Source organism: Hydra viridissima, unplaced genomic scaffold, assembly GCF_058129835.1.
Source record: "Hydra viridissima isolate aposymbiotic clone 2 unplaced genomic scaffold, HvirCarnegie_v1 scaffold_9, whole genome shotgun sequence".
In the NCBI taxonomy this organism is placed as follows: domain Eukaryota; kingdom Metazoa; phylum Cnidaria; class Hydrozoa; order Anthoathecata; family Hydridae; genus Hydra; species Hydra viridissima.
In genome coordinates, this window is record NW_028324308.1 from 13,269,000 (window position 1) to 13,296,544 (window position 27,545).

General features: G+C 28.2%; 3 protein-coding genes and 1 long non-coding RNA gene across 6 annotated transcripts; 1 reads left to right on the forward strand and 3 right to left on the reverse strand.

Annotated features, from left to right (window-relative positions):
- Positions 1 to 5,970: 5,970 nt before the first annotated feature.
- On the reverse strand, positions 5,971 to 14,009 carry LOC145185897 (cation channel sperm-associated protein 3-like). 3 transcript variants are annotated; one of them, XM_090097181.1, is made up of 9 exons: positions 13,843 to 14,009; positions 13,708 to 13,762; positions 13,285 to 13,585; positions 12,899 to 13,128; positions 12,168 to 12,296; positions 11,951 to 12,016; positions 7,964 to 8,026; positions 7,704 to 7,861; positions 5,971 to 7,353 (listed from the first exon to the last, which is right to left on the reverse strand). In XM_090097181.1, exons 1-9 carry the CDS (start codon positions 13,884 to 13,886, stop codon positions 7,260 to 7,262), a joined length of 1,140 nt encoding a protein of 379 aa, XP_089953307.1. In that variant the 5' UTR covers positions 13,887 to 14,009; the 3' UTR covers positions 5,971 to 7,259. The 3 variants fall into 3 exon arrangements, 1 of the variants encoding a protein (XP_089953307.1); XR_016455391.1 differs by having other exon boundaries at positions 6,889 to 7,353; positions 11,068 to 12,016; XR_016455392.1 differs by lacking the exon at positions 5,971 to 7,353 and having other exon boundaries at positions 7,771 to 7,861; positions 13,050 to 13,128.
- A 441-nt stretch (positions 14,010 to 14,450) lies between these two features.
- On the reverse strand, positions 14,451 to 19,973 carry LOC145185896 (cytosolic Fe-S cluster assembly factor narfl-like). The gene is made up of 5 exons (XM_090097180.1): positions 19,753 to 19,973; positions 19,370 to 19,556; positions 18,444 to 18,580; positions 17,220 to 17,441; positions 14,451 to 15,628 (listed from the first exon to the last, which is right to left on the reverse strand). The coding sequence occupies exons 2-5, from the start codon at positions 19,514 to 19,516 to the stop codon at positions 14,746 to 14,748; spliced, it is 1,389 nt and encodes a 462-aa protein (XP_089953306.1). The 5' UTR covers positions 19,517 to 19,556; positions 19,753 to 19,973; the 3' UTR covers positions 14,451 to 14,745.
- LOC145186127 (ras-related protein ORAB-1-like) lies at positions 19,753 to 26,913 on the reverse strand. Its single transcript, XM_090097183.1, has 3 exons — positions 26,681 to 26,913; positions 20,387 to 21,036; positions 19,753 to 20,332 (listed from the first exon to the last, which is right to left on the reverse strand). The coding sequence occupies exons 1-2, from the start codon at positions 26,813 to 26,815 to the stop codon at positions 20,650 to 20,652; spliced, it is 522 nt and encodes a 173-aa protein (XP_089953309.1). The 5' UTR covers positions 26,816 to 26,913; the 3' UTR covers positions 19,753 to 20,332; positions 20,387 to 20,649.
- On the forward strand, positions 23,057 to 23,429 carry LOC149884148 (uncharacterized). Its single transcript, XR_016455527.1, has 2 exons — positions 23,057 to 23,182; positions 23,256 to 23,429. It is a non-coding gene; the product is annotated as an uncharacterized LOC149884148 (long non-coding RNA).
- Positions 26,914 to 27,545: the final 632 nt, after the last annotated feature.

The following is a 27,545-nucleotide window of genomic DNA, read 5'->3' on the forward strand; positions in this document are numbered from 1 at the left end:
AATGGAAATAGCTAATATTCTAATCGATTCATTATTTCTTTCTTTTTAATGAATAATTCAAACGATTGTGGCGAATCTCAAAAATATTTATTTTTTGAATTGAAGGTTAAAAAAACGTCATTTGATTTTTTTTTTGAAAAGTAGAAAAGTAATCAATACTATTAACATTTTTATTCAACCTCATTGCAATTAAATTGAATTTAAACACGGTCTGTAAACTATAAACTACCGCCCTCTGTATAATTGAAGTTAAACTTCGAACTTAGTAAAATTAGACAACGCAAGTCAAACTTTTCTTAGAGATTCTAGTAACATGCCTCGGGTGTCCCCTCAAATTTTGGAATTACAATAAAATATTAAAAAGCAAATATAAAAATTTTTTTTTCTTTTTTTAAACAAAACTGAGTTTATTTTGCTGGACTTATGTAAATTTTATAATATCAACCAGTTCTTTTCTGGACCTTTAGGACAAACTGCATTCAATCTTCTTTTTATTCGCAAACGTTTGAGTTGTAACTATTGCATTACCTCCGGTTCTCGCAAACTTTGTCTGTCGCAAATCTGGGTTTCGCAACCTCTGGATGTCGGAACCTCTTAAACTTTTAAATAACCCTAATGGGCCTAATCTCAGGATAGTTAGCAGGGTTATCTTTCTAAAGAGCATAATTGATATTCTCACTGTCCAGAAAAGCAATGACTTTTTTGGCATAATAAGCCGCCCAGCAAACACACAACGTTGAAACAACGTTGAAATAACGTTGATCGACGTTGATCAACGTTATTTAAACATTGTTTCAACGTTGTGTGCTTGCTGGGCGAAGCTAAGTCAGGCTAAAAGGCATAATTGTCATCAGGATATTGTTCAAATGTGAACGCAATCTTTTTTGTGCATTGTTTTTTTAACTGAATAGTCAGAAGGCTATTCAGTTAAAAAAAGTTTGTTTTCAAATTTAGCTTTTCTTTTGTTCTTGAGGTCAGGTGAAACAATTTGGGATCACTTTTCATTAGTAAACTCATTTTAGACAAAAATTCTAAGAATAAATTGTACTTTTTTTTTCTTATTTTGTGAAAACTGTTGAGCTTGACAAAGTAAAATAAGATTTGTCATTTAAAAAAAAATTCTTGTAAAAAGTTTATAAAAGCGTCTGCACTTAGGGCGATGACAACTTTTTACTGCTCAGACCGTTTCACTGGTTATTCCTGGTGACGGTATTTAATGTTTCTCTTTGTTTTTATCTGAGTGCTCGAAATTTTGAATTTTTTGCTCCTTTTCTAATTGTTGCTTTGGGATAATTTTCGAAATAAGCAGCTGATTTTACTTTTGTTATTTTTGTGCCTTTCCTTTTCCAAATACTTTAATTTACTACATTCGGTCCACACGATACTCTCTTATATCTTTAATTATACCAATATACACAGACATGAAAGAAATTAACAAACGCTCACAAAAACCGTTTGTTTCTAGTAATTTATGCAAATTAAGAAATTATAAATGATCACAAATTAAATACCTAATACGTGGTTAACATCCCCTTTGCTTTTTTAAAGCAAGTATGCTTCGAGGCATGCCAATGATGAGTTGACAAATACCATCTTGAGGAATTTCTTCCCACGTTTGACGTAATAATCCTAAAGGTTCGAACTTAGAAGATGGCTTCCTGTTCTTTTTTCGGAGGTTTCAATTTAATATGTCCAAAGACGTTCAATAGGGTTTATATCTGGGGACTGACTTTACCCCATTTTGTCCAAACCAATCCCTCGTTTCTTGAGTAGTGTGACATGAAGCTCCATCTTCCATAGATAAGAAGTCAACTTTGCTTCTTTCAATCACTTGAGAATATTGGAAGGAGTCTTTCTGTAATATAGGAACATATTTGGCTAAATTGATGTTTCATTCACACTAGACAAGCTTTGAGTGACCATCACTCCGAACTGCACCCTATACCGTTGCCGACAAATCCCTAGGTTTCACCATAGGCTGCACTCTTTTTAAATCAAACTTTTGTCTACAGAGTCTCCATACCCACACCCTTCCACTGTCGCAAAATAATGTGAATCTTGATTCAACAGTGTTATTCTCTCTGAATAATACTGTTTCAAAAGGTCACAGGTCACTTCATCGTCTTATGATCCCAATTTTTTCTGCGCTTGATATTTGCTGAGCGGAGAAGAGGTTTCCTTCTCGCAGCTCTAACATAGTAGCCCAGCACGGTGTCCACCTCAGGTTTTCCCGATCCCACAACCCAGGTTTTTCCCTCGTTTTCTTAACCCGAATATCAAGCTTAAGAAGTCAGAAACCCGGGATTGGCACCAGAAGCAAAAATATTCAAACGCATTGTTACGCGATAAAAATTATGTTTAAAAAACTCACCTCTTTCTTAAATAATGTGACGAAGATTTTTTGTGCCACTATTTATTTAGTTTGCAGAATTAATTTTGGGTGGCGTCAATTTGTCGCCAGCTCATTTTTGAGTGGAGCTAGTATGCTGTTGTACCAATCTGAGTCTGTTATTCGAAGAACTCTTCTGTGCAAACCATGTTTCAAACATCACTCTAAGTCTATTTACATATAATTTTTATAATGAAATAGTCTTGATATCTACTTCAAATTTCTAATGCATTTTGTGTTATTGGTAAGTTTTGTTAAAAAAGAGTTTAAAAAGGTAATAAAAATCCTTAAGTCTTCTGATGCACGAACTGATTTTGCTCTCAGTTTGCTGTTATTTAGGTAATTAAAAATCAATCTTAAAATTGATTTTAACAACACAAAATGTAGTATTTTAGTATATAACATTTAGTATTTATTGAGCTAACTTGTTTTCAAGATTGACCATTTCAAGACAGTTGGCTTAAGACGGATGATTATGTTGATTTGAGCAGCTCAAGGAAATCTGGAGTATGGAGTCATTTTCTGTACAATAAAGATTAAAGTGGAAAATACAAACTTTGTTCATCTGTTCTCAAAGGTTCTGGATTAAGTACAAAAGGTCTTTTGACTCATTTAAGATCAAAACATAACATTCAAATTAAGTATTGCACTAAAAATATAATCAGAACCAAAATCAAAGGTTGCTAAGATTAATATTTTTTTGAAAAAAGAACCACTGATAACTAGTGAAATTATTGCTAAACTTGTTGCTAGCGATGGCCTTAAGTTCAACCAGATATCTAAACGTTCTTTGATTAGCAAAGCACTTAAAGCCATGTATTTCTATTTTATAAAAATTATTTTACTAATAAAAAAAACTTATTTTTATAAGCAGATTTTCTAAATGGGACGCTATTTTTGCCAATATCTCCTTTTCCAACAGACTCCTTAACGTGATGAAACCCAATCAAACCTGGCCAATCCCGGCCAATCCCGCCTAATCCCGGGTTTTGAAATGCTAAACCGGCAAATCCAGAATCTCTTGTTTGGAAAATGAGACCCAAAAAGGAAACCCCATTGCACCTCAAAAACAAATGAATAGTTATCCATATTACTTATTTTCGAATGTCCGAATTCAGATCATTTGGTTTATACTAGCTCGAGAATAGGAACACTTAAAAGTAGCAATGTTTCATACCACTGGTTAACAGGTACTAGTTTTAACAAATAAACTTGCCAGACTGAAAGCTTTTTATTTTCAAGCAAAAGAGCTGTTAAAAAGTACAAGTTCCAATAGCATTTATTTCCACTTAAGAAATGAATCGAGTTGTTGCTTCAGTATACGTTTTTATCGGATAAAGTGAAGCAACTACTCGATTGTTCAATGCTTACTCTATACCTATAGGACATTCAAATTCTATTAGAAAAGAATGTAGAAATATTTCTTTAGTATTAGAAAAACTAAATTATAAAGATCATAGCTGGAAAATTTGTGTAGATTTGAAAATGGAAATCTTCCTTTCAACAAAGGACAACAAGCAGCTTTCACTAAATATCCGTGTTTTATACAGTGATGGAAAAAATAATAAATACACTATCTTAACATTTATAAAAATGCTTTTTATTAACAGCAATTGATGTTAACTGATATTATTTTTTATGTTTTTATAAACTTTATTGCTAAAAATCATATTTAAAAAAAAATTATGAACTTTTTTTTCAATTTTTCTAATGTTACTAACAATTTTGTTTAAAGTAGGCTGAAATTTACTGGAAAAAATAATAAACACAGAAATGGTTAACTTGATCGTATATTTGAAAAAATCAAAAAAATTCAATGTTTATAAAACAAATATTTAACAAAAAAAATTTAAAACAATTAAGAACAAAAACAAACTTTTATTTTTTTCTGAAAAAGGTTTATTAATCACTTAATACAATATATACAAAAATATTTTGTTGCATGTCCGTTATTTTTTTAAACTTCGATTAGTCTTTTGGACATGCTGTTGACCAATTTATGGCATGTTGGTAGTGGAATAGCGTACCATGATGTTTTCACAGCCTCCCACAGATCCCTTTTGTTCCGAGGCTTTTGTTTTGCAACCTCATCCTTTACAATTTTCCATAAATTTTCTATTGGATTTAAATCTGACGATTGTGCTGGCCAGTCCAATTGTCTTATACCATTATTTTGGAACCATCTCTTTGTGTTTGAAGTGTATGTGTTAGATCGTTATCTTATTGAAATATCCAGAGCAGCGGCATGTTATCCTCAGCATAAGGAAGCATTTTTTCTTCAAGTATATTAATATAAATATCAGCTGTCATAGTCTCTGTAATTAATAGAAAGGACCAAAACCAGATGACGAGAAACATCCCCACACCATAATGCTTCCACTACCAAGTTTAAGTGTTTTTTTAGTGTAATGTGGGTCAAACTCTTTATTTGGTGGTCTGCGAACAAACTGGTTACCATCTGATCCAAAGATATTAAATTTAGATTCAACTGTTCACAAAACTGTACCCATTTCTTATTTGTCAATGCAGAATATTTATGACAAAACTATTTTCTGGCTTTTACATGTTTTTTTTAAAATAAAGTCACACTTCTAGACTAAAATGTCCTCTAATTGTTCGTGCTGTTACATTTAACTCTAAATTTTTTTAATGGTGTTGCTAGATAAATGGATCTTTTTTAGCTTCACGAATAATTAATTTTTCTTCTCTGTAATTTGTTCTTATTATAATAATGGAGTTTATTACTATTCAGTAGCGTAAGGTCATATCAGTTTGAGGGGAAGTGACTAAAATAGCTGATAAGACCGAAAATTTGGCGAACATACGAACGAACTTGAAAAGCGAACCTGGAAATGTTTTGTTTCGGTGATCCAAAATTTTCTTTGGAATCGTAAATCAGAAATATAATTACAATTTGTTCATGTTGTCTCCTTTGAAACATCTAAGGTGAAACATTAGCATTAACATTATTTGCATTCTTACTTAAATATATATCCTAAAAATCTTAGATTATAGGGAAGAGCAAGGAAGAGCGGTAGCAAGGGAGGTGGAACATACATAAAAAGACTAATTGCCGCTAGAATCATAGTTGGAATCTCAAACACGCAACTAATTGAAGAAAATCTTATTTTTACCCAAACCACAGTAACTGTTTAAAATAAAGTGTAAACCGTACTGTACGAGTTTTTAACCTGCGAGTTACCTTTCGCAAGCACACTCAACTTAACCGAAAAAAAATTAAAAAAACTCTGGAAAATTTTTCAGTGTTGAGCAGTGTTATTTTTGACTGTTGCGTTTCTTTTTTGCAATTCCATCTTGTCTAGTTTACACTAAGACATGTTTTTATTTTCCAGAAAAAACCATTAATCCTTAATTTAACAAAACCGTTTCAAAGAAATTTCTTGAACAGTCTCTCAGGTGAACTACCATTTGTCTAAAGCAATCGTTGTTACAAATTGCAAAATTAAACATAATATAGATTTATTTACTGAAACACACCACAAAAAATTGAGGTCTCCTGCTTTAAAGACATAAATTTCAAATATAAAAAGAAAAAAGAAAAAAGAAAAAAACAAAAATTATTTTAAACTTCAGTTCTGTGCGTAAAGAACATTTTAAGAAATTGGTTGCTTAAAATTACATTGAATACTTAAAAACTAAGACTTATGTTTTTCCCAATGATAACCGTTTAGTTCTTTCTTTATCATCTTCAAACATCTTTATCAGCTGCTCTCCGTTCAAAAATTGCTTCGGTTCTTTCGGTCGTTTCCGCAAATGCACACGAACCGGTAGTTTCTTGGAGACTTGATCAAATGCTTCTAAAGCTTTAAGTTCGCTATCGCAGTTAAATTCAAATAACCACTGGCCAGCAACCGCAGATGAAGCCCAATAATCCAACTTCCCTTTACCTTTACCCATGCGAGTTCCTAAAGGTTTCTTTGTGAACGGTGTCTCTGAAACAATTTTATTAACTTGACGAGATTTAGTTTTTCTCATAATGGCTAATCGACCAGCTTCCATAGCAGATTCTCTTATATAACCTGTAGTTAGAGCATAAATTCCGTAATCCATTGAGTCCACATAGTCACAGTGAATAAATTCCTTAAGTTTCGGCTTTAAGTTAATAAATCTTGCCTGGTGACTGCCCAGCAGTAGATTACGGTATAGTAAGTTCGTCTGCGACTTAATTGAAAATACAGAGGAGGTCGCAAATTTGAGAGATGACCAAGGTATCAACATATTATTACTTTTGCTTAAAAAAAGAATCAACAAAAAAAAAGAACAATACGTTATCACAAAATTGTTTCTTTTTCATAAACCTATCATAACGATGCAATTTTTAACAATCCTTAACAAGCGCAACCAAATAATTCTCAACGGCGCAAAAATTCTAATGAAAAAAATGCAACAAAATTTTGACAAATTAAAAATAAAATGCCAAACAAAGCAGTTTCTAATACTTTTAATGAAACTTAACAACAACAACAACAACAAAAAAAACATTGAACTTTTATTATTCTGAAATTTCTTTTAAGAAACTACAAACTAAAACTAATAACAATATGCAGCATACTCCTATCACAATAATAATATGCATCTATAGCATATACATCTATAACAATAACGATAAACTTTCTTATCTAAATGGATTTATTGTTGTACTTCTGCGAAATATATCTATATGTCAGAAGAGAGGTTTTCATTTAGGGACGAAGGGAAAGATTTACTGAAGATTACATTAATTAGATACATTTAACGACATGACATCAATTATTATAAAAACTCACACAAAAACAAAAGAATACGGTTTCGAGTACGCACAAATACACAAAAGAAAAGAATATGCATAAAAACAAAGAAGTACGCATACTCAACTTTCAGTGGAATCACCATACTGCTTCACGCATTGGCGTTCGTACATTTCACTCAAAATTAAAGCCAACTTACGGTGGGTTTGTTGAACTCTAAGGGAAAATAATGTTCAAGGTAATACATAGTAAAGGATGGATAAACCTACTTCGAGTAATACATAGTAAAAGACGACAAACTCCGAGTTCATTTACAAAAAAATAAAGGCGCATTCAAAATTTGCATTCGAAAAAGTTTTTTCTCCTAACACTTTTAAAGAGAGTTTGCATAAATAACCAAATTAATAAACAAACAAACGTTAGCTTAAAATACTTAAACAAAAAGTCTTCAACAATTCAAGTTAATATTTTTTTACAACGCAAAATTAACTTTAAGATTTATAACGTCTTTCAATAACCAAAACTGACACACTTGTTAAAGAACTTGATAGCCTAATCTAAATTACCGGTGCATGTAAACGTCAGAGTGTTCCAATGATTCAAGGTATAACTTCATCCACATCAGCTGTGCAGACACATCATTTATAATGACATAATCGTCGTTTCGCAATGTTTCGTAAAAACCTTTCGTCATTTCTTCAAAATTTGAACATTGACTAGCTTTCTAGTAAATTTACAGCAAAATTTGTTTAACATTCACATCATTTTAAAGAGCCTTTTTTTATTACAATATTTTTTCCTGCAATCTGCAAGTAAAAACAATCACCTGCTTTTTTAACATCTTTTTTACATCGTTATGTTGCCGTCTGTTTAGATGTTCCTTCTTAAGCTTAAAAACAAAAGTTAAAGTTGTAAAAATGAAAAAATTAACAAACTTTATAAAAAAAACAAAAAAACTTTAATTTCATCAGAGTTGCAACTCTTAACTTAGGGCTTCATATCACACGATTAATTCCATGTCAAGTGGACTTATTACCCCACATGGACTACACCTAAGATTTTGTCAAGGTAGTGTATATCAATGTGATGAGTAAATTCTGAAAAATTCAGCTCAATATCGTGTAGTTCTTTAGAACGCCTAATTAAAAAAGAGTCATTCAACAATAAAATCTACCCTCACAAGCAAAAACATATCTTAATTTTTCAAAGCTAGTAAGTACTTGGTGGACAATTTTGAGTAGCAAAAAATTGAGGTTCTATATTTTGACTTTCTTCCATAATGGGAGGCTAAACTTGAAATTTCCTTGCAAAATTGCGATTTCGAAAAGTTTCTTTTTAAAAATAAGATTTCAAAATGCTTCCAACCTAATTGGATGATGATCTATTCATGCTACAAAGAAATTTTGGATAAGTTTAGGGGACTAGAGCTAATTATTCAAAAGTTACATCATCAAATGTATCCTACTTAGATTTTGTAAAATTATGTCTCTGAATCTAAAGGTCTGTTACCTGAGATTAAATTAACTTTTTTCTTAAAATTTTTTGTACACATCAATCTAAGTCATCAGAAGAAGCCAAAAAATGACTGTGAACTCATTAAAGTAGATTAGGTAAGTTAGTCTAAATTTTTAAACAGGACTTAATATTCAAAGCATATTGGATTTTTAGAAATTAAAGTGAAAATGTTTATGTTTTTAGAGCTAATTAAGAATATAATTAATTTGGTAGATAATTAAGAATTTAGTTAAGAAAGCAAACATGTTTTTATTATTGTAATCCTTTTAATAAAGATAAAAAGAAAATGAAAAAGCTTCAGATTTAAACAACTGCTTTTAGCTAAAGAAAATTAAAAAAGGTTTAGCTCTATTTTCTTTATAGCCTGTTCGAGTTGTTAGTCTTAAAGTTGTAAAAGATTTTGGTTTTTTACCTGGTCTAAAACTCTGCCTTGATTGCAGAAAGACGCATTTTTCTTTTTATCTGTATTCTAAGAATATGTACATGAAATATAAAATACGGATGAAAATGGTAATAACATTCTCCCAAAATAATGACAATTTTGTAGTCAGGCTTATGTTAAAAAAACTAAACTCAAGTATCATCACTTTTGGTTGCTTATCAGTTAATCTTGTTTCTAACAGAAATGAAGTTGTATATGAAAAGCATAAAGTGAACTAAATAAAAACTGCTAAACAAAAGACTTGCAACTATACTACATGTAGATAGCACTTGGTGAAAGTGGAACTATTTGCTGCAAAAACAAACAAGATTTAGACAATATTATGAATCCAGTGAAAATTTAGAAGAACAAAACATCTTAACAATCTGAAAAAATTAACTTGCTTATGCTAGCTCCAAACAGTTTGACAAAAAAGAAAACCAAATGCTATTTATGACTTTACAAAGAACTGTAAAACAAGTCAGGAATTTGCCAGGACAAATTAATAAAAAAACTGGTAGAAAAATGAATCCTACCTATTAAAAGAAAAGAAAAGAAAAGAAAACAAAAAAATATTCAATGATTGTTATTATAAACTTTTCAGCCTGACAAATACTCAAGGATGTATCTCAGAAAAAAAAGTTTGAGCCTGTGAAAGTTGATGGTAAAAAGCAACATTTCCTAAGTGATTTCTTCTTAAAGATTTTAGCTTTGATAATAGTCATTAACAACTTATCTTTAAATATTTTTTTGTATTTTACATCTAGTTTTTAAAATCTATATTTATTTCTGTTCTTTGCTAAGATTTACAAATCTAAAAATACATTTTCTTTTATCTTTTCTTATCTAAATTTCACTCTGACTGATATAAAATTGATGAACAGGATACTTTTTTGATGACATGACTTTTGAATAAATAGATCTAGTCAGTCAAAAATGACCCCAAAATGAAAAACTGCATTTTAGTATAATTACGTAACTACATTGGATTACATGGCCATGACAAATTATCTATGAGCTGTTTGTAAATAACAATGTAGTTTTAAATATATATACTTGAAAACTCTGAAAAAATTAAAAGTATTCACTTTTTGATATTTACAACTGAAATAATTTAAAAAACAAATAATTTTTGTTTATTTTCATTATTAAACCATAATCAATGGAGAACTATTTCAAATTTCATATCAAACTAGAATCAAATAAGTTTAAATTTTATCCAACCAAAAAGTATGTAAAAATAGTATTGTTATTGTTACTGCATACACAATCTAATCTTTATTTTAACAACTTGGAAAACATGCACAATAAAACAGAATTGACACATGATCAAAACAGTGAAGTTTGTGTGATTTGTATAAAGAAAGCAAATTACTGATGCTGTCCTTGAACAAATTAAAACTTTATTCATTTAAAATTTTGACATTAAAAAATATGCTTGCCTTGTGGAATATGTAAAAAATGTCACTCAGACCCACTTGATATAAGTAATGGCAAAAAAGATAATACTATACTGCCACATATTTTTGATTTTGCTGAAATAGTGCTAGAATATTTACACTCTACCCGAACAAATACAAATTGTATTTGTCATTATCATATATGCAGCATAGCAAGACTGATCATAAAAATCCCTCAACACAAAAAAAGTCAACCCTCAACAGATTTGGATAACGATGTAAGTGCAAATTTAAAACACTTAACAGATATGAGGCTTTTAATTTAGTAATTAATTTGGTTGCTAAAGACTTTTTCAAAATTTTAAAAATATGTATGGGTAGAAAAAAAATGGGTAGGTTAAAAATACATAACTTAGTTAAATTTTTTTTTTAAGGTTAACTTTAACTGTTGGAACTAAAGACAATAAATCTTCTAAAAATCTTTTTAAAAAATCTGGATGATTAAATCAAGAATTATTTCGGCAATATTTCTTCAGTTATTGAAGACCTACAGCAGTATACTAAAATACATTTAAATGCAAAGCTGAAGGTTACCTGGAAAGTACATTTAGTTGTCTGCCATATTTTCCCATTTTTCAAATTTAATTGATGTTCTCTAGGATTATATGCTGAACTGACTGGAGAAGCTGTACACAGTGTCTTCAAACCAAGTTGGTCTCAGTATAAAAAGAAAGGGATTGGGCATAAAGATTATGCTAAATGATTGAAATCTGCTACAGCCACTTTTTGCTTAGATAAGATGTAAATATTGAAGTATAAAAATAGTTGTGCTATTTTTACTAAGGTGTAACTATTTTTTTTAAGGAGGAGAATAAAAGATATTAACTTAAAAAGTTTTTTTTTTGAAAGGAGGTAATATCATTGTAAACGGAGTATCTATCACTTAAAAGGGGTAAATATGATAAAAAGTTTTAATGTTGCTTTAGATTTTTCTAATACAAAAAAAAAAAAAAAATAACATAACTAACCAGCATTTATTAAAATATGAGAAAAAATTAAAGGTTGGGAAAAGTTGAACATGGCAGTCTTTATGGCTCACAGTGTGAAAGTCATAATTTTTTGCTCATCTAAAAGTATCCACAGAATAGCTACTTGCTTTGAAAAAATGAGGTATGTAAACAATTTGTTCTTAAGTTATAAACTTATTAAAAAGAAGAAAAAACAGTTTATACTTGAGAGTATAAATTTTATGTAAAATGACCTGATTTCTTAATTTATCAAAATCTAAGGTTGTCCATATTGGACCTTGTAAAAGTTTGGTCCAGTTGATATGGAATGACTCTATATGAATTTTGAATAAATTAAACCCTAATACCCATAAATTATAAAAATCTATGAAATAAATTTTAACATTTTCGGATTTTAAATTTAATTAAAAACAACTAAAGTAAAGAAAAAATTTAACAAAATATTAGACCTTTAGTTGTGCTTCTTTGACTGATTTAAGGCGTTGTAAGAAACTCTGTGTAATGTCATGTACGTTCTGTTGAAAATAAATACATTTTTAAAAATATATAAAATCTATATTAAACTATTTAAAGCAAAATGTGCCAGCATATCTGACTAATAAACTTCATACACCCACATAAAATATACACACAGCAGCATGCACACAACAGTGTTAATATTTTTACCATGATCATGATACCAACAAGCAAGTTTGTAAAAATAAAATGGCCTATGAATATGAACACAACAGCAAACCACTTGCAGCCTGGGTATTTAGTATCAATGTGCTTTACAATATCTGTCCATCCATCAGCCTTTTTAAAAATGAAAAAAAGTTCATCTATGCTAAATGTCAATCAATATAGACCCAAAAGAGATTTTAACTTATTACTTACTTAAGTCAACTAATAAAACAATTGAGATTTATTTTTTAAATGAATTAAAAAAAACAAACAAACTATAAAAGAATAAATAGTTAATTCACTTCTACAAGGATACATATGTTATATATCTTTATGCTTTACTTAATCTTAAACAAGATCATATTAATTACAGGGAGATCACTATCTTCAATTTAAAAATTGATAATTTTTATAGATTTATAAATTAATAACTTTTGAAGTTTTAGATTCCTTTAAATTTCAATTTTTTAATACGGATATAATTTTAGTGTTAGAACAAATAAAAAATTTTCACAATTTTGATGGCTGAAATAATAGTTTGCTTAAATTTGCTTAAAGTTTATAGAGAAACATTTTTTAAAACCATAATTCAATAATCAAATTTATGGCTTTTGTAATAGTAAAACTAAAAATTTGATTTTAATATCTAACATTTCAAACAGAGTTACAAGCTTTATCAAACATTTTAAAGTTTTAATCCTTCATTTATAAAGATTGTTCAATGACAAACTTACAGTAACAAAGGTAAAAAGCGTCAACAGTGAAACACTTATGTTGCCCCATCTTTTTAAATCACCTGTCTCTTCATAACCAAATATATAGAATCCAACAACTGCAAAAAATGTCATTAACAGGGCAATAAGGATGATAACATGTATAACGTACTTATAGATTGTTACAATAAGGGCTGAAACTAAAACTTTCAAATCTTCGCTGAATGATATAGCTCGCAGTGTGCAAAATGCTAAAAAAAAAATTTAATTAATTGCTTAACTAAATTATAAATAAAACTTCCCTATTTTTGTTTTTCTTTTCTTTTTGTATCTTGTTTGTATTTTTTTTTGACTCCTGAAACAAAAAAAACTTGCCGTTCAAACAAAGTGATGCCAGATAATTTTACCTCGAAGCAATCTTAACACTTTGAAAGCATTAAGTTCAACTTGGATCCAACCAAAACAAACTTGCACAAAAGATAAAACTGTTATAGAAAAATCAAAGATGTTGTATACACTACTCCAATATGCTCTTGGGTTTATATAGATTTTAAGTAAAAATTCACTTGCATATGCACTAAGGAAAATGTAATCTAGAAACTTGAAGGTATGAGAATATTGAACTTTCCAAGATTCTGAAGTTTCAAAGCTGATAGAAATGCTATTTGCAATTATTATTGTAATTATAAATCCAGCAAACCATGGACTCTACAAATTTAAAAAATTTTAAAAATATATAAAAGTTTTTAATTTATTAAATAACGTGAGAATTCTTACCTTCGCTAAATATAGCATAGTATTCAGCTTGAAAAACTTAATACATAATTTACCTTTGAAATAGTATTCAGAATGACTTTAGCCAGTTGAAATAAGTGTTTTTTTTTACTAGTAACCAAAAAATTGCTACAATACAATTGCAATACAATAGGAACAAACCTTTCAATAGATTAAGCTTCTAAAGTTACCTGGTTTTCTTTAAGCCAATTGCTTCACCAGAACTATTATTCATACTGCTGATTTTCTGCTAACTAACTAATAAAAGCTAGCAACAACTTAATCTTCATAAATCTCAAAAACACAGATAAAACTTTTCTATATCTATTCAATTTACATATTCTTCTCTACATTTTAATGGAAAGCTTAAGTTCAAGAGAATTTTTCCTAAAGTTAAAATGAAATGAAACAATAAAGTGATGTTTATATAAAAAACCAAGAGTCTTTTCTGATACTATCTATTTTGTATTTTTATGCATAAGCCAAAGCTAATATCAAAATTCCTGCACACTCTCAAGCCAATCTAAAATGTTTCCAAAAACTTTGTTTACTTAGAATAAATATATTTCATGATACTTTTCTACTTTTTTAACTTTTTGAAGAAAACTCACTTGTTCTCTAGCTGAGCAAATGAGTTCACTTGTCCTCTAGCTGAGCAAATGAGTTCACTTGTCCTCTAGCTGAGCAAATGAGTTCACTTCAGAAAGTTAAAAAGGTAGAACAGTATCATGAAAAATTGCTCAGCTAACTAAAAAACCATTTCAATATCTAACAAATTTAATAAGTAAAAGCACACATATATGCACTGACCATTTTTTCTTAATTTCTACTCTGTACACATCAATATTAGCAACATAATATCAAAAACAAAATAAAATAATGCAACAACTTCCAAGCCTCACAGTGAATACAGTGAGCGTTTATATAAACTATTTTGAAAAGATAAAAAGTTTGATGAATTATATAAAATATGCAAAAATGTAAAATGTTAAATAACATATTGCAATTATATTATCAGAAGAGAAATTATTTTCTAATTTTTACAAAGTTAAGAAAATATATATCACATAAATTTAAGTTAGGTTTAAAACAAATCACCATTGAATATTTAATGATGGGCTTGTTTTTTTAATTGCATGGTAATCTGTCTGAAAATTGTCTCTTGAAAGTTCATCGTACAATTCTTTTGTTTTCCTGTCATCTAATGGATTCACTTGTTTTAATGCATTATAAGTTGAAGTTACCTTTTGGATTAATGCTTTTGCATCATCTATACTTTCAGCACGAATTTGTCCGCCACCATTTAAACAACCAGAGGGACAAGCCATAATCTCTACAAAATCATACTTGCAGTTGTTTTGCTTTATCTTTTGTACAATAGATTGAATATTTCTAAAACCATAAGCAAAAGCAAATCTCAGCTTCACAACACCATCAACCTCAAGAAATGCCTCCTGAAAATCCTTATTTCGTAGTGGTTTGTAACAAATTTTTTCAGGCATTACATTAAATAAAGACTTAGAAGCGTATAGGAAAACATGTTCCAAGTAGCCACCTGAACCACTACCACGATGACTTAACAAAGTATATTGATCATCAACAAAACTATAATCTTTATCAATTGGTGATGAAAAAAGACTACAAAAATCAATGTTCTTTGCTAGTAGCATGGCTTCAACTTCTGCTGAGGTTATCACAAGGTCCACATCTCTGGTACTGTATATATCATTATAAAAATCTGTACGCGATGCTTCAAGCTTCTTATCATAGCATGGCATTATTGTAACGTGATACATCTGATTAGGATTTTTATTTAACTTTTTACCCAAATGCAGCTTTACAATGCTTCCCATTATTTGTTGAGGAGATTTTGTTCGGCTGATGTAAGGAATTACCAATTCTCCGTGCACTTTTTCAGCATAACATATCCAACCTGGACATGCTGAAGTCAACATAGTCTTTTTGCTACTTTTAAACCTTAACAAATTATTATATCAACTTTATCGGATATATATATTAACAAATTTCAGCCTAACCATCATTTTTATTATATCCAGATTAAAGAAAATTTTTTAGCTCTAGGATGATTATTCACATTTTGCTATCCATTACACCTAAAGTGCTTTTGGTAAGTTTAGTGCTTATGGTTTTTATAAACATTGGAATATAATTTTTCTTCCCAGTAATTGCTATCTTATTTTTGACAGAATGTCTTGTTAAATATTTCATTCAAACCAAAAAAAAAAACAAAAAACAACAACAGTCAAAGTGGATAATTTCTGTGTAATCAAGTAAAACATTATATTGGAATTATAGTGCTATTTTAATGAAAATTTAAGATTTGTATATTTTCTATTAAGACTAAAGTAATAAACTAAAATAACTAGAATAATAACTAAATTAACTAAAACAATTTATTATATTACATTAACTAATAACATTATTATAAATTTTAAAAATAATAACAGTGTTATTAGTTTTATCAGTTTATACCAAATATAATTATTGACAACGCATTTCATAGCTTAGCAGTTTAATAACTGGTTTATCTTTTTAAATACAAAAACGTTTTTTTTCTATATGTAAACTGCAGAACAATTTGAACTATATAAATTAACATAATTTCTTTATTTTGATTTTTATGTTTTAATTTTGCTAAGTCATGTTTTTTGATTTAAATTAGGAATAAAAAACTATTGAAAATTCTAGATGATATCAATCAATTCAAGACAAACGCACTTAACTCAAATATTTGAATTCATATCATTATTTAGTTAAAAATGTTATGACATTTCCTTACTAACTTCTTGTTGTCCTAAGTAATTTATTTCTTCATCACTTTAACTTTCAAATAGTTTTTTTAACAGCTTTCAGATAAAGGTTTATCATCAGTTGAGAGCTTTTTAGCACAGTTTTCAAGCAAAAACAAGAAAAAATTTCTAAGCAAAAAGCAGTTTAACACCCTAACTTATTCTGCTAAGTAAAATTTAGAGCTGCTACATTAGCAGGATAGCACAACACCACCTAAAAGAATCATTAGAGATGACTTATAGGTAGTGAACTGAAAACAGATACTGGTGAACTAAGGTCTGAAATGATATACCAGTAAAGATCCTCAAAGTTAGAATGTATCTATTGCATCTCTTACCATGCATAAAGTTAAAACTTTTACTGAAACAATGATAAAATTTTTCATTAAATGCTACTTGCATGTGTTTCTACTTGCTTATGTTAAAAAAGTCGTTTGAAAGGGGAGCATAACTTTGCACTAATCAAGTATGATGGAAGAATTCAGGTCAAAAACAGTAGATAAATAAAATAAAAATTAACCAAAAATAGAAAAATAAGTAAATTTTTAGTTTCTAGTCACATTTTTTCAATTTAATAAATTTCTATTTTTACTAGATTTCACAGGTTTTAATTAAAAATACTGTTAAATTTTTTGTATGATTGGAAATTTAATTGGAAAATTTCAAATGCTATTCCTAATTATTTGCAAACATTTAACCTTAATAAATTTTTTAAAAACGTTTGATTCAAAAACAGAAAACAACTTTAATTTCTTTACCTCTCCACAAATTCTTTCTGTATCTCAAGTAAAGAAATGCTACGAGCAAGATTTGTATCATATACATAATCACATCCTAAATCTTTGAAGAAAGTTGTGATTTTTGCATAAGCATCTGAAACAGCAACATCATATTTATTTGCAATAGATACTATTGATTGAGGAGATAGAGATATCACAACAGTTTTCCTGTTTTCAGAGGATAAATTTTCTGCAAGAACCCTATAAAAAAAAAGTAAAAAGTAGAAAATGCTCTATCAGGTTACAGCAAAATTCAATTTCTATAGGCTGCTAAATACTGCCAGTACTTTAAACTTTGTAAAAACTATTTCAGCTTGTAAAATATTTATGCATGGAAATATCTTGAATTGTATGAAAACATACAAAACTAACAAAAATTTCATCACAATAGCTTAACTTGGTTCACAAAATATATTTTCCCTAAATTTTAAAAAAACCTTTTTAAAAGATATTTGAAAATAATTTGTAACACTTCTATAAAAAAGGAGATAAAAGTGGTTATAGAGAATAAATATTGCTTTTTTGTCCAAATAGCTTTTGTAACTTTGTATCAAATAATTCACTTTAAACAATGGCCAAAATAAATACAATTAAAAATATTGCCAACTTCTTGCCAAACTAGTGTTATTGCTACACTTTTATGGTAATTTATCAAAACAATAATATTTGCTAAAATGTAGCAACAATTTCATCTTTTCAATTACATCTCCTGAAGTTTATTCAAAATTTGCCTCTAAATGATCATAAATTAAATTTTTTGACATTTTAATATTCAAATGACACACAAATCTAGAATTCTAGAAGATACATCATTTGAAGTTAAAAAGGTCACAAAAGAAATGAGCATTTTTTAAGCAAAAAGGAAGCTCATAGTTAATTATGTGCTATCATTTAGTGATGACCAAACTTTTGACAACTTTTGAAAAAAAAATTATATGAACTTTGTTTTTTACTGTTATTAAAACAATATGCTTTCCATTTTTTCTCATTAAAAATTATCTTTTCAGAAAATCAATTACTGCATTGCAGTTATTGAAATGCATGTGGAGTTGGAAAATGCCTTAGTTCTCCCCCCCCCCCTTTTTTTTTTTTCCTTTTTTCTATTTTCTTTCTTTTTTTAAGTACACTCAAAAGAGAACAGAAAAGACTTCACTGTCTAAACTTCATAGCATTTTTTTTTTTACTAAAACAAACAAAAAATACTTTTCTAATTGAAGGTGGCTTTGCTCAGCAATAAGGATACTCTCTGCAGATGTTATGCACCCACTGCAAGCTAAACAATCATTTAATGTTATATTTGCTTTTTTTAAGTGCACTTGCTCACCACTTTCCACATCAACCTGAAGAGGAGATAAAATTTAAACAAATGTTATCTCTAAAAATACTTTATTGCCATAGAATTAACACTTTAATACAATATATAAATCAAAACTACCATGTAAACCCACCAAAAGAATTAGTTTCATTAAAAATTTTAATCATTTGCATATCATAAGATTCATAAACATTAAATCTTGAAACAACTCATTTAAAGAAAATCTATGGTTTCTAAATATGGAATATTTTTCTACCTCTTGGTAGAAAAAAAAAAGAAAAAAATAGATGTTTCTTCTATTCTTTATAAAAAATGTTTTAATATTTTGTTTAAGTCTGTTTCCTATTTCACAAAAAAAAATCTTCAGAATATAAGCTTAACTTACCTAGTTTTAAGATGTTATTATTTAGAGGAAATACTGTTTAGAAACTGTAGCTACTTCAATTTTGATTCATGCGCTTTACATATTTCCTAATAGATTATTTAGCTAAAGACTCAAACTACATTTTTGAAATTCTTCTTTTAGTATATCATTAGGTGTAATATTAAAATAAGAGACTTATTACATGAAATAATCTGATCAAAGATCTTATTGCTTCCTCTACCCAATCTTGTTTACTCCAATTAACTGCTAGAATAAATAAAAGGTTGGATAAATTAATATTTTAATATTAGTGTCATATAAAAGTGTCTGAATATCTTACCAATATTAACCCTTTATCTTATTCTATGTAATTCATAAAATATCTGACATTATTTTGGACTTTGGCTAAGAGTTTCAACATTGATATTTGATTGGACAGAAATTATTAACCTGATAATAGCTATCACCCTCAATTTTTATAGCTGCACCACCTTTCTTCTTCACTCTTTCTACCTCAATAGGTTTTATGCAGACTTGTGAAGGAGTAATAAAGTCATTGAGATCTGTGAGCTGAAGAGCACCACTGAATTTAGACATTATTTAAGTTATTTAACTTGATTTGAAAAAGATCATATACCTAAAAGGAAATTTAATAACTCAAAAACACTAAAAACATCCTAAATGTTAATAAATTAGAGATAGTATCCTATAATCCATTAAACAGTCAGAAAACCACTTTACATAAGAAAAAAAAAAAAAAAAGAAAAGGCAATTGAAGCAACACTTTGAGAAAAAAAAAAAGCTAGCTAATTATGAAATTAACAAAAACTTACTAGAAATCTAACTTTTTTATACTTTAAATATATCCACAGCAGTAGTTTTGAACCTGCTGAGGTGCCTGTTCCAAGAAAATGCTCCCTGGTCCTGGATCAAATGAGCTTAATGACAACAACTGATCGTGTCGTAAAACTAAATCTTCTGAGAGTTGCACAAAAGTTTCTTGTATGTTAATGAAGTTTTTGGCACTGGTTTCGGTGCAACGAACGCTGTGCAAATATACAAACTCCTGAATTAATAAACAATAAAAACTTAAAATAGTGTCATCAAATTGTAAAAAACTTACAGAGCTAAGTGTAGAGCTTAAAGAACATTAAATCTCTTGCATGCCTCATAATAAAGCATGATTAACCTGTACCAGAGCCAAATTACAGAAGCCCAAATATTAAAGTTGGTTTTTTTGTCTAAAATTTTCATAAACCTTTTATCTATGAAAATTCATTTTACAGAGAACGGAAAGAATGTAAATTCAGTAATATTGTATAAAGTAAAACTGAATTGAAATAAAATAGTGTTTTTTTGGTGTAACATCTGTCATGGTACAATGGTTAGAAAAATAATAGATACATAGTAAAACTAAATAATCTTAAGTCTGAGAACTATCTCAGACTGAAGATTATTTAGTTTCACATCAATAAATTTAAAAAAGGAAAATTGTCAATATGTTGACAAATTTAAATAAAAATGCCATATCAAATATCCAAATCTTAAAAGGTAGCGAGTTGTTAGCATCTGTTAAGTGACATCTTAAGAGCACAATATGAGAAAAAAAAATTGCCCTAACGAAATTATAACTTGCTTAACATATAACATTAACTTTAGTTTAGTAGACTAATTTACGATTGTTAGATTGTTTATGATGTTATGCATATAATTTTGTTTATATTAGCACCTTAAATACATGAAAATACAATCACAAAGATCTGTTCAAAAATTTGTATAAAAAAACAATATAATTTTTGTCTGTTTCTTTTAGCTTTAAATAAATTCAAACTATAAACCTCAATATCTGAAGTGCTAACATTTGATTCAAGATCACACTTGTTTGCTACCAATAGTATGTGGATATCTTCACCACAATACTGTTTCACGCTTTCCAGCCAAAAAGTTAAACTATTAAATGTGCTTTTTCGAGTTAAATCAAATACAATAACAACAGCATGTGCATTTCGATAAAAAACAGATGTAATGCCTCTAAATCTTTCCTCACCAGCAGTATCCCAAAGATCAAGTCTTATGTGCTTCTTGGAATATCCCGAACCAATGCTGACATCACAAACCTAAAAAATAAGATTGCTATTTAGGTACATAGGTTAAACTTTACTGCTTTATTTTACTTTTACAAAAAATAAAAATTATGTCTAATATACTATATTATTTTGATGCAATGTACCATATTATACAATATTTTACATCATAAAGTCCTCCACAAAACTATTTTATTATCATAAAGTCATACACAAAACTATAATGCAACATATAAAGGTTTTAAAACTTGGGGAATTGTAAACTAACAAAATATTACTTAGTTGGAATTGTTAAATAGATTCAAATAGATTCTTGGTTTAAACTGTAGATTATTTAAAATTTATCTAAATTTCTAGTATTATATAACTTGTATCATTTTAGATTCCACAAATTATACATATTGTTTGTGAATAAGTATAGAAGTATATATTGGTTAAATGTTAATAATAAAAATACATAAATATATATTATAAACCATACATAGATATTATGACTATAAGAGTACTGACATAGATATTATGACTATAAAAGTACTGACACAGATATTATGACTATAAAAGTACTGACGTAGATATTATGACTATAAAAGTACTGACATATGCTTTTATTTTCAGTCACAATGTTAAAAAGGAAAAATGTTGAGTGAATTTGAGAAAACTAAAGCAAGTGTCTATTGTTAATAGTGAAGACTATGGATCAAAGTGATATCACAGATAAAGATTTGCTGACTAGACACGAAAAAGACAGACTTTTTAAAAGTTTTAAAAACATAAGCTCTTTAGAAATTATCAATAATTTATAATTGGTATGGGGAGGAAAAGCATACAATGGCTTTTATATCAAATCACATAAATATTAAGGAAAATAAAGAAATATTAGAAAGTAATATTTTGCCTCTTCATGATACACTTCTGAATAAGAATTTGGTTTCTCAGTAAGAGAGCATTAAGGTGCATGCTACTAATTCATCCATTCATCAAGTATCACATTAATGACATGGCCTCCAAATTCTTCTGACCTGAACCTAATGGAAAGCTTATGGGTATTTCTTTCTAGAATGCACAGTGGCTCAAAATCCTTAAAAAGTGGCAAAAAAGGAAAAAAAATAAAGTCTTTAGTTTCTAAATACAAATAACTTTTAATGATGGTAAGGCCAGATGCATAACAATTTAAAACTTAATTTGAAGCACTTTATTAATGCTTTTTTTATGACGAAAAAAAACCGGAAATGTTCGATAAAATAGTCAGTTTTAGAAGTTTATTTTATGGAGACATAGTAGCTAAAGTGTTAGTATTTTTTATTAATTTATTAAAATTGTGTCAATTCACAATGTAATTGAATGATTTTTTTCTAATGATTATTAGGTTTAAGCTATTACTCAGCATGAAGAAATCTATTAGTAAAAAATTTTTTATTTATTTGTAACACATTATTTGTGGTACAAGAACAAAAATGTTCCGCATAACTCCACGCTGATTTTAGTGTTTTTGAGTACTGTCAGCAATATACCATTTGATGGAATAAAATTTACCTGCTCCAATTTGCTCCAATCTAAAATAGAGCTTTTATCATTTACTCGCTAAATATTACATTTAGCGAGTATACAATAAAAGGTTGGAGTAAATTGAAGCAAGTAAATTTTATTTATCTATTTAAAATATAAACTCTTTTAAAAAAAGAGTATCAGCCTTACCTATTATTTTTAGTATATATATATATATATATATATATATATATATATATATATATATATATATATATATATATATATACATACATACATATATATATATATATATATATATATATATATATATATATATATATATATATATATATATATGGATTTTCAAAATACTTGTAGCTATTAAGCTATAATGTAAATGACAATAAGATTGTTAAACTATTGATAACTTTTGTGTGTTATGTTATAGATAATATATAAAACATGAAAAGAATTGATCTTCTTCAAAAAATCAAAGAGCTAGGTTTCAATAAAGTTAATCTGCTTGAATCTTTATTTAAAGAAGTTTTAAATGTTTATAACCTTCATGAAATCAGAGCTTACTAACTTAAAGAATAAGTTGTCTGTTTTTAAAGCAAAAGTGGGAGCTAAGTTAGATAAGCATAATAGAAACTATGACAGATTGATTTTAAAAGAAGGTGTTTGGCTGCAGGTAAAGAAACAGAGTTATTTGTTAATAATTTTTTTTATGCAATCATTCTATTTAATTAAGTTTCTATTTACAGGAGGAGTTTTTCCCCGATCTTGTTAAAAGAGTTAAATTTAAAGAAGGTCCAGGTAGAAAAAATAAAGTTTGGGAAAATCTTGGTGAAAGAAGCAAAAGAGCTAAAATTGCCCATTTAGCTGAAAACAATCATGAAGCATTGGCATTAGCTTCTATAAAAAAGTGCAGCAACTAAATCCAACATTAGTAGAAACAATTTTATTTTTATAGTAAAGAAGGCTTTGGACCCAGATAAAGCAAATGAAATTAGGAAAAACATGTCTATGCTTGAACCTGTTAAAATGAAAGTTGAAGATGCTCTCAGCCTAAAAATTCAATGTGATCTGTCCGATGAACAATACCAGATAATCAGAAATAGCTCCTTATTACAAAATGCAAACATCTATCCGTCTCTTCATAAAATTTTAATTGAAAAAAAGAAATGCTATCCTGATAATATGACTTTTTCAGAAACATCTGCAGTTTGCTCCCTTCAATCTCTTTTTAATCACACAGTGTAGAATCTTGAGTCTAAATAGTTGCAACAAAATATTTTCTGAATTATTGGTTAAAGATATCAATCAACATGGAATCATGCATTTCAAAGGCGGTTTTGATGGAGGGTCTAACCAGAGTCTGTATAAACAAAAATATTTAGATACAACTCTAGATGAAGTTATTAAAAATGAAGAGAGTGTTTTCCAAACATCTATTGTGCCTCTTAAACTGACTGTTAATGATACAGTGATATGGTACAACAAAAAACCATCTAGTACACATTTCTGCAGACCAGTATGTTTGCAGTACAAAAAGGAAACAGATATGCTAATTAAAGAAGAAGAGGAACGATTACGAATTGAGATTCAGAAACTTGAACCATTTGTAGTAAGTTTAGAGTCAGAAGCGGCTGAGTCATCTATGATGACAGCAATTATAAAGTATAATTTGGATTTGACTATGTTTGATGGAAAAGTTGTTAATGCACTGACAAGTACTACATCTTCTTAAAGCTGTAATATATGTTCAGCAAAGCCAACAGAGATGAATGACATTAAATTGATTAGATCTAAACCTGTCAATAAAGAAGCTTTATCTTTTGGCCTTTCACCTCTTCACCTTTGGATAAGATGCTTTGAGTACATTCTTCATCTTGGATATAAATTGAAAATTAGGTCATTTTATGCTAAAACCTCTAAGCAGAAAGAATCAGTTAAAGAAAGAAAAGCATTTATCCAAAAGAAGTTTAGGGCAGAACTAAGTCTTATTGTTGACATGCCCAAACAAGGTTTTGGAAACACTAATGATGGTAATACTGCCAGAAGAGCCTTTGAGGAATCGATTACTTTCTCTGAGATAACTGGTGTAGATGTTGGCATCATTTCTAGACTTAAAACAATTTTAAAAGCAGTTTGTTCAGGATATGATTTAGATCCAAGCTCTTTTCAAAATTATTGTAATGATACAACAGATAAAATTCTTTCTGAATATAATTGGTATGTTATTCCTCCAAGTGTTCACAAACTTTTAGAACATGGTTTACAGATTGCCGATGCATTAGAACTTCATATTGGAGTTTATTCAGAAGAATCACTAGAGGCTCTTAACAAAGAGATTAGAAATGCAAGATTAAACCATTCATGCAAAATTTCAAGGATAAATGTTATGAAAAACCAGTTTAACTATCTTATGATAAGGAGTGATCCAGTTATATCGAGCATCCAATTCACTAACCATAGATGTGAAAATGGGAAATTGCTTCCAGTAGAAGTTCTTTCTCTTCTTAAACAGTCGTGATTCTTTTGTGAAATTTTTTATTTATAGTTAAATTTGCCATCAAAAATTAAATTTTTCTATGAATTAAAATTTAAAATAGTTATAATAGTAATGCTCAAAGTAGAACTATTATCTACTCTTTGTTGATGTCTGAATTTTTTTTATTTATTAATGATAATTCTTTTAATCATTGTTTTTATCAAAAGAGGAGGATAACAATTGATGACAGAAATTTTAAAAAAATTAAAATTTTCTATGAATTAAAATTTAAAATAGTTATAATAGTAATGTTAAGAGCATTCTATTATATACTCTTTGTTGATGACTGAATTATTATTATTATTATTTTTGAAAATTCTTTTAATCATTGTTTTTAGAAAAAGGGGAGGGGCCCGGTAATAATTATGACTTAAATTTGGATGGTAGTGTACTGTGTGATCACGCCTGATTACAAGTTGGAGTGAGTTAAAAAGAGATTTAAAAATAAATTATGTATTATGCAAACTATTACTTGATTCGAGAAGAAAAATAAAAAAAAAAAATCTGCTTGCGCGTGTAAAATTTCATACGCGTGTGTTTTTTAGATACGCGCACGTTTTGCTGGTTGTTGCACGTAAAAATAACTTAAAATCACATAACTGATTTTTAGACAAAAAAAACAATAACTATTCATTTAATACATATTAAAATGCAATGGTTATATAATTTTTGCCATTTTTTCTTCACTTTGAGTCACTGTGGAATGGCTTATACCAATGATAAAACATTTCAAAGGCATTTTTAGAGCTTCAGACTGCTCTTGAAGATGCCTGGTCCTAATTTCCAATCAAATATATTTAAAATCTCTAACAGATTGAAGTCTCAATAACATTTATGAACATGTTGGACACATTAGGTTTTAGTCAAATATCTTTGCCTAAAAATCCTTATCTGCTTTTATATAATATTTGTAAATAAATGCTTTGTTTTGTGAAAAAAATGTCTATATTTTTAAAAATCTTGTATATATCTTTAAAAAAATATTCAGGGGTACAAACTTTATTTTAAAGTTCAAACTTTAAAAGAATATTGAGGGGTACAAATAAGTTTTGATGGTAAAGTTTGAAGATGCTGAGTTTGAGGCATTATTGGACCAATATTCATACCAAAGTCAAGAGGAACTTTCTGAAACCTCAGGAGTGACTTAGCAAGAAATTTTATTGTTATGATTTCTTCAAAAATTGTTGAAGAATATTTGCTTTATTGTGAATGAACAATTTATTTTTTCATAAAGGTTTAACTTTTGTATTGCACTTTTTTAAACAATGAAGCAGTTGCACCCTTGCATCTATATTAATAGTGAAGTGTGCTGCATTCTTCTATCTGTGTAAACAATCAAGCATGTTAAAACTTTGTATCTATGTAAATTAAGAAAATTTTTTAGATTTCATTCCCATTTCTTTAGCAAGTCTGATGTAATAACTAACATCAGACTTGCTAAAGTAACAGGTAAAAATAAAAATAACAAGTAAAATGTAATAACTTGCAATAACTTTAAAAATAATAATGTACATTTGATAAGTAAAAAAAAAAAATACAATTTTAAAAATGTAACTCTAAGAATAATGTAAAATTAATACAGTAAACATGATAAAATCTTAAATATAACTTTTAAACAAAAATATATAAATTAACCTGAAAATCAACACCGATTGTTGCCTTTAAATTTTGATCAAATGTTCTAGCACAAAAATGCTTTATTAAACTTGACTTTCCAACTCCAATATCTCCAACAACAACTACTTTAAAAATAAAATCATAGGAATCCATACACCTCTAAATAAAATTCAATGCAAATACAAAAAACTATGTGAATGAAAATGTAGATTCATCCCTTTAAGTCAAACCTATTCTTCTAAAATAAATATAATACTTCATATATGACACCTAAACAAACTAAGTTTGACACTTGTGTATAAGCAGTAAACTCTAACCATATAACTGCAAAAAACTTAAATGTTTAAAATTATATATGAAAAAAACCTGAATGTTCAACTTTAAACAAAAAAACAACAACATATTTTTAATGTTTGGTAAAGAATAATTTGTGATTCTGGAGATAAGAGCTCACCTATAGGTATGTATAGAAATATAAGTAGAAGCACATACAAACACACAGAATTGCAATTAACATTAGCAAACAACAAAAACAAAAAACCACATCAACATACACAAAAAACATATATGAGAACTTTATTTTTTATAAATGGCTTATATGCATAATTTAGAATTAAGAAATTAAAAACACCATAACTGAATTTTAATTAAAAGAAATGAAGATAAACTAAATAAAATTTACACCTAAAGCAAATTGTTAAAAACATCCAAAAGTATATAGTAAAAAATATTTTCAAACCTAGTTAGGATTGTTTTAAGTTTAAAATGTAAAAGGGAAAATGTATATGGATCTTTGATTATTCCTATTATTATTTGATTTAAAAATCATTATTTGAAATAGACTTTGAATATTCACTATATAAAGTCTTGGAATAAAAACATA